This window comes from Tamandua tetradactyla, chromosome 6 (assembly GCF_023851605.1).
Source record: "Tamandua tetradactyla isolate mTamTet1 chromosome 6, mTamTet1.pri, whole genome shotgun sequence".
NCBI classification, from domain to species: Eukaryota; Metazoa; Chordata; class Mammalia; order Pilosa; family Myrmecophagidae; genus Tamandua; species Tamandua tetradactyla.
In genome coordinates this window covers 93,455,246-93,469,302 of record NC_135332.1, presented here as the reverse complement: position 1 = coordinate 93,469,302, position 14,057 = coordinate 93,455,246, and the positions used below count along the sequence as shown (strand labels likewise).

At 38.3% G+C, this 14,057-nt stretch overlaps 1 protein-coding gene across 1 annotated transcript in view; it reads right to left on the bottom strand.

The window, feature by feature from the left end:
* The window catches only part of SNTG1 (syntrophin gamma 1), a 339,457-nt gene extending 332,376 nt beyond the window's left edge, over nucleotides 1-7,081 (bottom strand). The window contains exon 1 of the mRNA XM_077163302.1: nucleotides 6,998-7,081. Coding sequence (XP_077019417.1) covers nucleotides 6,998-7,081 — 84 coding nt within the window. The remainder of the gene's footprint in view (nucleotides 1-6,997) is intronic.
* Between the last annotated feature and the right edge of the window lie 6,976 nt (nucleotides 7,082-14,057).

Genomic DNA, 14,057 nt, shown 5'->3' with positions numbered 1-14,057 from the left:
TTGTGGCAGTGTAACAGGTTTCTCCCCCATAGGGACCTGGCCTCCCCTTCGTTCAAGGGGCTCAGGGTCTGTAAACTGTTTCAAGTCTGGAAATTGGCTAAGGGGCCGTGACTCTGTGTTTTTGTAATTCAGGTTAGACTTTTGCTCCCTTGACCTAGAACTCTTTTGTTTATACAGCTTCAACAACAATTTAGTAGACTGCCCTTCTATTGTATTTCTAGGCACCCCATGATTTACTAGCCAATGCCCCAAATCTCTGCGTGTCATATAATTTTGATGCCTCCTTTGAGTTTGTTGTCTATTATAATAGACAAGCATCTACCCTGTCTTTGGTGATTAAGTGCTGCCACCTGGCTTCTGCCAACTCGGGATCCTGTCATCCCCATTATGTTTAAGGATTCCAGCTCAGTGACAGCAGTTCCTACAGTAATATCTGACCTACAGAGAAGTGCAACCACAGAGCTCTTGAGGGATGATGGTGCTAGTCTCACAAACTTATTTCTCACTGTTCTGGTAAAAGGTGCATCCTCTGGACATTCCTGGGGTGTAAGAGCAGGCTTTCCATGATAAATCCACTCTAACATCCCAATCTCTCTAAGCCTCTGGATCCCCTCATCTACATTATACCAGGGCAGTTCTGGCATTTCAACCTCAGGTAATGTTGGCCACCTTTTGATCCATGTTTCAACCAACCACCCAAACAAGCTGTTAACACCTTTTCTAACTGCTCTAGCTATAACATTGAATGCAGAATCTCTGCTTAGTGGGCCCATATCAATAAATTCAGCCTGATCCAGCCTTATATTCCTCCCACCATTATCCCACACTCTTAAAATCCATTGCCACACATATTCCCCTGATTTCTGTCTATATAAATTGGAAAACTCACACAGTTCTTTTGGAGTATAATGTACCTCCTCATGTGTGATACTTTGTACCTCACCTTTAGGGGCCTGTTGGGACTTTAGTCTAGTTATAGGTCTAGAAGAAATGAGGGGTGGTGGGGGTGGGTCATGAAAAGAATTAGAAATATCTTCCAAGCCATTTGCTTCAGGGCTTTCATTTGCAGTTTCATCTGGTGAAACAGGATTAATAACTCTAGGGCTAATCCCTTCAGAAGGAGGTTGGGTGGCCAATTCCTCAAGGCAGGCTGCAGGTGGGGCGGCTATGTCCTCAGGGCAGACTATTACAGGGTTATCTAAAGAAGGCTCAGCATGGTCTAGGGTTTCAACCTCACCCCCAACATCATTATCAATTCATATGTCACCATCCCATTTTTCAGGGTCCCACTCCTTTCCAACCAATGCCCTCACTTTAATGGCAGACATCATGCAAGACTGAGATTTCAGTTTACGTTGTAAAGTTGCTACTCTAACAATAAGATTCTGAGTCTGATTTTCAGAGATCTCAAGTCTACGGCTACAGGAAGTAAAATTTTCCTTCAGGATACTCATAGAAACCTCTACATCTTTCAGATGGCACTTAAGCTTCTTGTTTGAAGCCTTAAGCCCATCCCTTTCACCCTTTAATGTAGACAGTGTATCTAAAAACAACCAACCAACATCTCTATAACTCTTAATTCTACAAAACTTTGTAAAGGTGTCAAAAACATTATCCCCCAGAGTCTGGCTTCGTACAAGCGAAGCATTAGGAGAATCGAATGATGATATTTTGAGTATCTCCTTTGCCAACTCAGTCCATGGATTGGGAGTGTCATTCTGATTACGGGAATCAGAGTCCTTAGTGTCTCTGAGCCCAGTCAGAGTAGAAAACCATTCATAAAAACCCATTTTTAAGATTCTGTTCCTTAAGAACCACTCCTGGTACCAAGATGTATTAGTTAGGGTTCTCTAGAGAAACAGAATCAACAGGGAACACTTGCAAATATAAAATTTATGAAAGTATCTCATGTGACCGTAGGAACGCAGAGTACAAAATCCACAGGGCAGGCTGCGAAGCCAATGACTCCAATGGATGGCCTGGATGAACTCCACAGGAGAGGCTCACCAGCCAAAGCAGGAATGGAACCTGTCTCCTCTGAGTCCTCCTTAAAAGGCTTCTCATGATTGCATTTAGCATCACTAATTGTAGAAGACACTCCCCTTTGGCTGATTATAAATGGAATCAGCTGTGGATGTAGCTGACATGATCATGACCTATTCCTATGAAATGTCCTCATTGCAACAGAAAGGCCAGCGCTTGCCCAATCAGATGAACAGGTACCACAACTTGGCCAAGTTGACACCTGTCCCTAACCATGACATTCTATATCTGCTATATTCTGTAATGTAACCTCAGAGATTACCTTTACCTTGGCCCTAAATCAGCCAATATCTCTCCTTTTGTGTCTAGCTTAGTTCACTCAGCATTATATCCTCAAGTTTCATCCACATTTTCATATGCTTTAGAACCTCATTTCATCTTACTAGTGCATGATACTCCATTGTATGTATATACTATATTTTGTTTATCCACTCCTCTGTTCATGGGCACTTGCACTGTTTCCATCTCTTGGCAACTGTGAATAGTTCTTTCATGAACATTGGTGTGCAAATGTTTGATCGTGTCACTGCTTTCAGCTCTTCTGGGTATATACCGAGTATTGGCATTGCTGGTTATAGGGCAACTTAATATTTAGTTTTCTGAAGAATTGCCAAAATGTTTTCCACAATGAGCGCAGCATTGTACATTCCCACTACCAGTGAATAAATGTTCAAATTTCTCCACATAACTCCAACACTTGACGTTTTCTGTTTGCTTAATAGCAACCATTCTCATAGGTGTGAGGTAATATCTCATTGTCATCTTGATTTGCATTTCTCTTATTGCTAATGAAAATGAGCATTTCTTCATGTGCTTTTTAGCCATAAATATTTGCTCTTCAGAGAAGCATTTATTCATATTCCCTGTCCGTTTTAGAGTGGGGTTGTTTGTTCTTTTGTCGTTGAGCTGTGGATTTCTTTATGTACACAAGCTATTGAGCCTTTGTCAAATATGTGGTTTCCAAATATTTTCTGTCATTGAATTGACTGCAACTTCACCTTTTTGGCAAAGTCCTTTGAGGCACTCTTGGTCTTAAGGAACTCCCATTTGTCTATTTTGTTTCTCACTGCTTGTGTTTTTTATATAAAGTTTAAGAAGCTAACTCCTATTACTAGATCTTGAAGATGTTTCCCTGCATTAACTTCTAAAAGTGTAATGGAACTGGCTCTTACATTTAGGGCTTTAATTTATTTTGAATTAATTTTTGTATAGGTTTCAAGATAGGGGTCCACTTCTATTCTGTTGGGTGTTGATATTCAATTCTTCCATGCCTATTTATTGAAAAACTATTCTGTCCCTGTTTAGTGGATTTGGGTACCTTAAAAAATGTCAATTGCCCATGGATTTGGTGGTCTGTCTCCACATTCTAGATTTGATTCCATTAGTTGATATTTTTATCTTTGTGCCAATATCACGCTGTTTTGACCTCTATGGCCTTATAGTAGATCTTAAAGTCAGGAAGTTATTGTCCTCCCAGTTTGCTCTTCTTTTTTAGGATATTGTTAGCTATTTAGGGTCTCTTTCCCTTACAAATAAATTTTATAGCTTGCTTTTCCAAGTATTTGAAGTAGATTGTTGGGATTTTGATTAGTATTCCATTGAATCTCTACATCAATTGGGGTAGAATTGAAATCTTAATGACATTCAACCTTCCTATCCATGAGCAGGGGATGCCTTTTATTTAGGTCATTTTTAAATTTCTTTTATTAATATTTTGTAGTTTTCTATGCACATGTCCTTGATGTCCTTCGTTAGGCTTATTCATACATTCATAGATGTCTGATTCTATTGGTCAGCATTTTGAATAGAATTTTTTCCTTAATTTTCTCCACAGATAGGTCGTTGCTTGTGTACAAAAACATTACTGATTTTTATTCATTAATCTTGTATCCTTCCATTTTGCTGAATTTGTTTATTAGCTCAAGTAGCTTTGTCCAAGATTTTTCAGAGTTTTCTAAGTAAAGGATCATGCAATGGGCAAATAAGGAAAGTTTTAATTCTTCCTTTCCTGTTTGGATGCTTTTTATTTCCTTCTCCTGTCTAATCACTCCAGCTGGGACACCTAGAACAATGTTGAATAATAGTGGTGATAATGGGCATCCTTGTTTCATTCCTGATCTTGGGGGTGCAGCTTTCAGTCTCTCACTGTTATGCATGATGCTGGCTATGGGTTTTTCATACATGCTCCTTATGACATTGAGAAAGTTTCCTTTGATTCCTTCTTTTTGTAGTGTATTTTTCAGGAAGGATTCTGAATTTCATCAAATGCTTTTTCAGCATTCTTTCTCTAATTTCTCAAGGTGAGCAACTGAGTCCTCAATTTTTGCTCATTTTCGTTTGCTAATGTTTGAATTTAGGGCAACAAATTTCCCTCCCAGCACTGCCTTCACCACATCCCATAAGTTCTGATATGTTGTATCCTCAGTCATCTCCAGATATTTACTGATTTATTTAGTAATTTCTTCTTTAACCCACTGATTACTTAAGAGAGTGTTGTTTAATCCCCGTATATTTGTTAAAGTTCTGGTTCCTTGGTGATTATTAATTTCCAGCTCTATTCTGCTGTGGTCAGGAAAGTGGTATCAATTTAAATAATAATTTGGATAATTTAAATCTTATTAAATCTATAAAGATTCCATTTTTGTCCCAGCATATGATCTATACTGGAGATGTAGATGTGCACTAGAGAAGCATGTATATCCTGGTGTTTTGGAGTATAATGAAGTATATATGCTTGGTTTAATTTGTTTATCAAATTGCTTAGCTTCTCTATTTCCTTGTTGCCAATAAGGAAATTATCCATTTTATTAATATGTAGTATCCTTGTCTCTTTTAAAGTCTATTTTATCTGATATTACTATAGCTACCCCTGTTTCTTTAGGTTACAGCTTTCATAGAACATCTTTTTTCCATCATTTCACTTTCAATCTAATTGTGCCCTTGAGTCTAACATGTATCTTTTGTAAATAGCATATAGATGGATTATATTTTTAATCCATTCTCCAATCTTTATCTTTTAATTGGTGAGTTTAGTTCATTAATGTTCAAAGTTATTACTGTAAAAGCAGTTCTTGAATCTACCTTTTTATTTCTTTCTTCTGCCTCTTCAAATCTGCTGTTGTATGAATCTACCTTCTTATCATTTAGTTTTTATGTATCAGATCTATATATTCTTTTCCTTCTCTCTCACTTTATCCTTTAAATTACCCTTACTAGTGCTCTTCAATTCTGTGTCCTGCTCCAGAACTCCCCCTCCTCTCCTTTATTTTCTGTTGATAGGATTCCCTTTAGTATTTCTTATAGGGCAGGTCTCTTGTTGAATAGTTCTGTCAGTCTTTGTTTGTCTTTGAAAATATTTATCTCTTCCTCAATTTTGGAGGATAACTTAGCTGGCTAAAAGAATTATAGGCTGGAAGCATTTCACATTCAGGACCCTAAATACATCTATACCCCTACCTTTTTACTTCCATGGTGCTTGTTGAGTAGTCCAAACTCGGTCTTATGTGTTTTCCCTTGCATGTAGTAGTTCTCTTTTCTTGTGCAACGTTCAGGACTTCCTGTTTTTCTTCAACATTTGACAATTTGATTAGTATGTACCTTGGAGTAGGTATATTTAGATTTATTCTAATTGGGGTTCACTGGACCTCTTTGATTTATGGTTTTTTTGGGGGTTGGGAAATTTTCTCTGATTATATCTTCAATTAATTTTCCCAATCTTTTATTCTTCTATTCTCCTTCTGGGACACCAGTGATTCCTAAATTTGTGTGCCTCTTGTTGTCCATTCTTTCCCTAAGATCCAGTTCCATTTTTTTCATCTTGCTTGCCATTTGTTCTTTTGTGTGCACTAGTTCAATTGTTCTGTCTTGTGGCTCACTTCTTCTTCTTTCTGCTTCTTTTTTTTTCTTTCTGCTTCTTTTAATCTGCTATAGTGTCTCTAGTATATTTCTAATTTCTTCTACCATATCTTCATCTCTGTGAGATCTTTCAATTTTCTATTTAATCTTTTGAATTCCTCTTTATACTCTTCTAGTGTCTTCCTGATATCCTTTATCTCCTTATAAATAATCTTGAGTAGTTGTACTATATTCTGCCTCCCCTTTGGTGTTTTGATTTGGCTGTTTGGCTGGGCCATATCTGCTTGGATCTTCATGTGCTTTGTGATTTTCTGTTATTTCCAGGGAATTTGAATAACTTATAAGGTTATTTTGCAAATTGGTTATCTTCACTCTTCTAAAATTTCTTATTTTTCCTGGTTTTGCATTGATGGACTCCTTTTTTTTTTCTTTTTCTTTTTTTCTTTGCATGGTAGGCACCAAGAATAGAACCTGGGTCTCCAGCACGGTAGGTGAGAACTCTGCCACTGAGTCGTCGTCGCAGCACCCTGAAGGGCTCCTTTTGTACCTGGTTTGTCAGTAATTCCCCACCAAATTGAAGCCCTGATGTTATGTAGGAATTGCAATTCTACCTGATAATCTATTAAAAACTAGGCCTGCATGCACATGTACTTCAGTGGCAGGATACACCCTTGCCTTGCAGGAGACCCAGGCTTGATTCCTAGGCCATGCCTTACCACCCCCAAATGATAATAATAAAATCAAATAAAAATTATAAAACAAACAAAAAATACATCAATAGTGGTAGGTCCCAAAGCCAGAAGCAGAGTCCCTAAAATTTATTGGGAATGAACTCAGACTAGCTAATACAGGAGGGAGAGAAAAATCAAATCAAATCAATAAATAGATGAATAAATAAAAATACAATAAAATGAACAAATAAAAACCAAAAGCAAATACAAATATAAATGTATGTAAAAATAAAAATAATACTAATAAAACATTTAGAGGAGAATATATCAACAGTGAAAAGATAAAAGAAAAAAAGAAGAAAGTAAAAAGAAATGAAAACTACCTAGGCAGATAAGGAGTTTGCCTGTCTGCACCTACCTCTTCTGACCAGCAGATGGCGCTCCTGGAGCACCTCCTCCCCTCCCAGCTTGCAGCCCTGGGCTGGTAAGACAGCGAGGGCAGGACAGCTCATGCTGCCATGCAGGAGAGACAGTTAACCATAGGGCCCAGGTGAGAGGCGACCCACAGCATCAGGCGGATGCGCCACACACAATGCCTGATGGTACAGCCACTTACAGCACTGGGCCGGGAGATGGCTTCCAGTGCCTACGGGCCTGGCTTTTTCCGGTGGACAGCCTGCCCTGCCTCGGGGCTCCCTCGGGGACGTTTCCAAAGCCAGCAACTGGACAGGCTGGAGCAGAGGATGTCAGTTCCCTCAGATCCTCTCTTCCATGTGCACACAGCCTAGCCACAGTGGGAATCACGTCTGATCTGACTCACCTCGCTCTCTCTCTGTCCTGACCCCCCCCACCACAATTCTCCCCTCCAAAAAACCCTGGAGACCCTTTTCAATTACTCACCCCCCTGGGACCACAGTTCTGGTCATTCTCTCCCTATCCCCTGTCTTTCCCCACAGAGCAGGAGTGAGTGCAATCCACCCCACTGCACTATCTTCCCGGAAATCTTTCCATGTGCTTTTAAAAGGAAATGATCTAGGTGTGCTTTTTGCATTTCTTTTACAATTAGGAGGCTCCCTGGCTTTGACACTAGTAATCCAGTTGGATTTATTGGATATTCATGGATATAATATTAACATCTTTAATGGATTATTGGAAGTCAAGAGAAATCAGGTTTTTATTTAATATATATTTGACTTTTTCCTAATTTCCCGCAATGCAATATACAAGAAAGAGGCCTAAACTTAGTGTGAGGAATTTCAAGGTTTGTATTTGGGCTTTTATCTAATTAATTAAATGTCATTTGACATTTCATAAAACCTCTCAATTCCCTCGCCGGCAAAGTGACAGAGTTAGGCTACATTATCTCTATGGTTTCTGCCAACCCAAATGTTTAAAAGCTGTAAACTTCAGGCAACCTTGCTGACTGTGGATCATTTTCAGAGCAGTTTGATCATATTCAAAGCATCTTACGGTTCTGTAAGCAGGAATCCAGCATAGGACACAGGGATAATGTCCCTGAATAATTTAGATATCTATTCTGCAGTCAGGATAGACTCTAAAATGGCATGGATTCTCAAAGGGCTCAATGCAAGGGAGCAAACCCAAAAGCAAGGGGTAACAAGGACACAAGAACATATAGCCATTAAAAAATAAATCTACTGAATCTCCACTAGAATTTGATATATATCCCAAATCAATAGCTCAAAACAACTTTACTAAAACTAAGTTAAAAGTCCTGAGAATTCAGTCTTATGCCAGCAGCTGATGTCCATTAAAAAACATTGTTGAAATAGTATTTGGCCAGAATCACGTATCTATTACATAAATCACAGATTTGTTGCATTCATCCAAATAGCCGTTCAGGGTCAGAGTGCTTGACTACCCAAACACACAAGATGGCATAACACTTTGATGGTAGTAGAAGACTCACTACATTCAAAATTAAGAGTATAATGCTATATAATTAAAACTGGAAATGATGCAGAATTACAATGCAAGCTTAAAATAGCATGCAGAGCATCTAAAACACTTCAATTAAAAACGCCGATGGATGGATAGGTACTGAGTTAAAGAGATGAGCCCCATTAGATGCTCTGACATTATGGTATTCAGTCTATGAGGTGAGAGAGGTTTTTAAACAAGTAACTGTCATGTAACATGAGAAAGTGCTCCTCTCCTCTAGGGATATTTATAAAGCCTTATCTGATAGGAATGCTTAAGAATAAAAACCACCAAGGATTTAAGTATTAAAGTACTTTATTGGTTTTCTGAAATTATTTTTACCTCTATTTTAAGCCTTGCACAACTGTGGCAAATATGGAAAAGTCATGTTTGCATTTTCCTTAGAGGAAAATAATGAATTGTTTTCCACAAATTAATGCAGAAAAAGCTTAAACACATGACCTTTCACTTAAAGAATAATCTTCAGGAACATTAAAAATTTAAGTTTTTGTTTGTTTGCTTCTAACTCTATCATAGATAATCCAGTTGCCCCCCCCATTGGGTTATTTATATACAAGAAGAAATAATTCAAAACTTTTAAGCAAATACAAGATATTTTAACCTATAAATTTTTTCATTTTGCCAAAAGAGTGAAAAGACAGTGGCTTGGGTTGTTGCAAGTAAAAAGATAGTTTTTCCCCCTAAAAGAGAATGGTCATATCCCCTGGGGGTCCAGGCACATGCAGTATTGAACAGCACATTTGAATGGACTTTAACAACCTTGAAAGAAGGTAACCGTGCTTAGACTCAAAGTATGAGAACAGCTCTACTGAGAATCTGAATTCCTATGTATTAATATATAAATTACATTAAAATATCTAAAGAATATTGCCATCATAAAATTACAGGAATTTAATGCTGAAAGGGATCTTTGATATCTTCTAATTTAACAACCATTTAGATGAAAAGAATTAGTTCCAACACTTGCAGTATGTGAAATAATAGAGTGCATGGTTGTGGAGAATAAGTGCAATTCAATCAAATCAAATGTGCTTTTCTAAAAGGATGAGTTAAAATCTGATGCTTCCCCAGACAGTCTTTGGATTTCAGGTCTCACCGATAGAAGTTATAGTCCTGAAATGAAATAGGCATATCACTCATCCTTTGGCCCAAATCAGAGTTCCACTTATATTGAGAGGGAACAAGTATTTCCTGCCTCTATTCGGTTTTCCTTACTTGAAAAGTAGAAAGCCATCTAACCTACCTCTTCACAGGCAGACCTGAAATCCATGTGCTACGGCACTTCCAAGGTGTAGTCTGAAAAGACAGAGAAAGATAGGACCAATTAAGTACAAGCCAACTGAAAGCAGAAAACACACTTAGATGCCAAATATATATATATATATATATATATATATATATATATATATATATATATATAATAAGTAGATGCACATGGGCAAACTGTTTTCAGTACCAACCATAAGGAACAAGAACTCAAGGGTATAATGAAGAGAAAGGAAATGAAAATCTTAGTCCCTTGCCTTTGGGAAGTATAAGCAAGTGCCATGGTTCCCTGTGATTACAACGATGCCATTCCATCCACATCCCACTGCACTAGGCTTTCAGACAGTACCTACTACATGATTAACCTCTTTTCTCAAGAGGTAGCTCATTTACAACATTCATGTTGAAGACTGAATTTTCAGCTGGGAAAGAAACTTCAAAAAGAGTAATTAAAAGCTGCCTTTCATGTGGTTATCTCTTTAAAAAGGTTGACTAATCTTTTCTTCTTCCTTTTAATTAAAAAAGTTACATGCATGAATAATTCTCTCTAATCCTAAAAATTTGGCTCACAAACAGTGTGATGTAATGAAGCAAGCTATTTATCAGAGTGAATAATATTAAGATGAATTAATGTATGATGTTTAGAATACTGACTCATTTAGAGGCCACTTTATTTCCTAAGTGATGGATAAAGACCTAAATGTGTGAAAATACATGTAACTGATGTTATTTTTAATTGCTTTTACAAAGTTTTGTTTTCATTACATGAGTAACTTAATAAAATTAAGAGGAATAGAAGATTCACTCCCTGATACTATAACTTAATTCAGAGTCAAGATATGAGTGAGACTTTATTTAATCATTTATTTATGTCGGCGTGTACTCATGGGTATTTACTTTATACTTTGAGGTTTAATCCAATGCTGCTTTATTAATTTTGTTGGTCAGATACTTCCTTCTGGCACATCATATATATTTCCCAGCCCACTCCCAGAATCAGCCATTTCTTCAATGATCCTTGATTCCTTTTATTGTAGAAAGGTATTGAAAACCAAGATTTGGGTGCTAGGTTTGCTTGTTGTTACTGGGGTATCATTTTTTTTAGACCATGTCAGCTGACAGAGCAAAAAAATACATGTATATATACTAGTCCCTGTGTTTATCATATCTGTAAATAATTCAAGTTGTAACCACTTGTGTCTTTATAAAACTAAACATGCAGCCATGGTGATGTTCCAGACTCTTACCTATCACCACAGGAATCATTCTTGTCTCCTTCCCTTCCTTATCTGTAACCTCCCTTCCAACAGCAGTAAAACTAACTTGCACCCTCTGTCATCTATTTATATAGTTGTTCAATTTCTTTATAAACATACAGCTGTTTCAGAATTGTTAACACATATCACTAACGGAGACAACTTTATCAACTAGAGTGCATTGTTTTTATACACTTACTTTTGCTTTTGTCTTACAGAATACACTCACTTCCAAAGTTGCCTAGGGGAAGCCCTTTTTCCCATACCCTCCTATGAGGCTGTACCACATGTCTGTAATATAGTTGGATGGTGTTAGCATATTCTTCATTACGTACTGGTATCTCCCAACATCCCAAAAGATTTTTTTTTAATTTGCATACCCCAAGATTCATTCACTGTGCTGTGAATTTGTATGGATTTGGGAAATGTATAATGTGCATAATGCCATCCTTCTGCTCCAGTATTGTACAGACTGCTCCAGTATTGTACAGAACAGCTTTGCTGCCCTAAAAGAATTTTTAGGCACACAAAGACCTGTGCTCCAGCTATTCATCCCTGCTCCCTTCCCCATGCACCCCTGGGACCACTGATCTTTCATTGTCTTTGAAGTTTTGCCTTCTCTACAATGTCATGCATGGATTCAAATAGTAGTAGCCTTTTCAGACTGGCTTCTTTCACTTAGCAATACACATTTAAGGTTCCTACATTTCTTCATAACTTGGTAGGCCAATATTTTTTTACTGGATAATATTTCATTGTATGGATTTTCCACGGTGCATTTATCCACATTTAGTCCATTTTTAACTACTCTTATTACTTTTATTGAAAGCAGATATACAATACAATCTGTTCCCTTTGATTTGTTCCCATTTTATGTAAAACTAGCAAATGCTTCCAGATTGAAATTGTCCACCTCTATGCAACAATAGCCTTTTTCAATCCCAATATAAGAATGTGTCTGAGAGAGTGCCAAAATGGCGGCTTAACGAGGTGTGGGATTTAGTTCGTCCTCCAGAACAGTTATTAAATAGCCAGGAATAGTACAGAACAACTGCTGGGGCCACATCAGTGACCAGACAGACAGCCTACCCCAGTCTAGAACGGCTGGACTGGCTACGAGCCCACCCAGAACCGTGAGTTCCCCAAGCCGTGGTGGCCGGTGCCCCTCTCCCATGGGCTGCTTCCCAGAGGAGAAAGGAAAGAGACTTTACCAGCAGCAGGGGCTGAGTGCAACTGAGCTTCAATTGTGGAATTAATTTACAAATTCTGACTACTAAAAATAGGCCCTCAGCTCACTTGTACCGGGTCAAAGTGGAGGTCACTGATTTTTGCCCCAGCACTGAGGGGGCAGGACTGACAGAAAAAGGAAACAGAGGTTTTTTGGATTGAATAGCACATAATATTTGAAAGGGTCTGGACCCTGAAGGAAAGGAGGGGGAACATAGGATCTGAAGGTACACAAAGGAACATACCAACTTATGCTCTTGATTGACAAACTTGAGGAACAGGGGTCTTGCTCTGAGAAGGATTTTTTTCTTTCTTTTTTGTGGCTGTGTTTCTACAAAGGCCTGACTGCTTTTGGATACAGCGGCAGGTCTTCTCAGACTGCAACTGCCCCAGGCATAGGCAGAAACAAGCTTCTCTGAGAGCTTATCTGGAGTCTGTGCTTTCCCCAGGAGAGGGGTGGAGCCCAGCTCAGGTGGATTCCCTCCCTCAAGGAATTCAGACCCAGGGTTCAGAAATTTTAAGTGATTAAAGTCAGCCCACAACCTCTCCTCTGTCTCCACCACACCCCCAGCAGGGAGAGTCTGGCAAAGTTAAAGGTACTGCATCACATTCTATTGGTGGGACCCAAAGGCAGATAAGCACCAAATACTGGGCAGGATAGTAAAAGAACAGAGTCCAGAGACTTCACAGGAAAGCCTTTCAACCTCCTGGGTCTCACCCTCAGGGAAAACTGACACAGGTGAATCATTGCTCCTCACAGGAGGCCAGTTTGATCAGGGAAAATCTGGCTGGGGTCTATAATACCTAAGTAGAGCCTCCTAAGGGTGGGGGGGCACCATACAGGCAGGGCAAAAAAACAAGATAACAAGAACTGAAAAATTCTGCTCTGTTAAACAAAACCTAAGCTGGTGGTCCAGAATAAGCTGAACTCAATGACAAAGAACAGATAGACAACAAAGTCATCCAGCAAGAAAATCCTAGGCAAAAGAAGTGAAAACAATCTCCAGAATAAACTAATTAAGGTAATTAAATGTCTAGACGCCAGCAAAAAATAGTGAATCACAGTAGGAAAATTGAAGATATGACCCAGTCAAAGGAACAAACCAACAATTCAAATGAGATGCAGGAGTTGAAACAATTAATTCAGAATATATGAACAAATATGGAAAACCTCATCAAAAACCAAATCAATGAACTGAGGAATGATATAAAGAAGGCAAGGAATGAACAAAAAGAAGAAATGGAAAATCTGAAAAAAACAAATCACAGAACTTATGGGAATGAAAGGCATGGTAGAGGAGATGAAAAAAACAGTGGAAACCTACAATAGTATATTTAGAGAGACAAAACATAAGATTAGTGTACTGGAGGACGGAACATCTGAAATCCAACAAGAAACAGAGACTATAGGGAAAAAAAAATGGAAAAATATGAGCAGGGTCCCAGGGAATTGAATGATAATATGAAGCACACAAATATACGTGTTGTGGGTGTCCCAGAAGGAGAAGAGAAGGGAAAAGGGGGAGAAAAACTAGTGGAGGAAATTATCACTGAAAATTTCACAACTCTTATGAAAGACTAAAAATTACAGACCCAAGAAGTGCAGTGTACCCCAATCAGAATAGATCCAAATAGACATACTCCAAGACACATACTAATCAGAATGTCAGAAGTCAAAAAGAAAGAGAGAATCTTGAAAGCAGCAAGAGAAAAGCAATCCATCACATACAAGGGAAGTCTAATAAGACTATGCATACATTTCTCAGCAGAAACCATG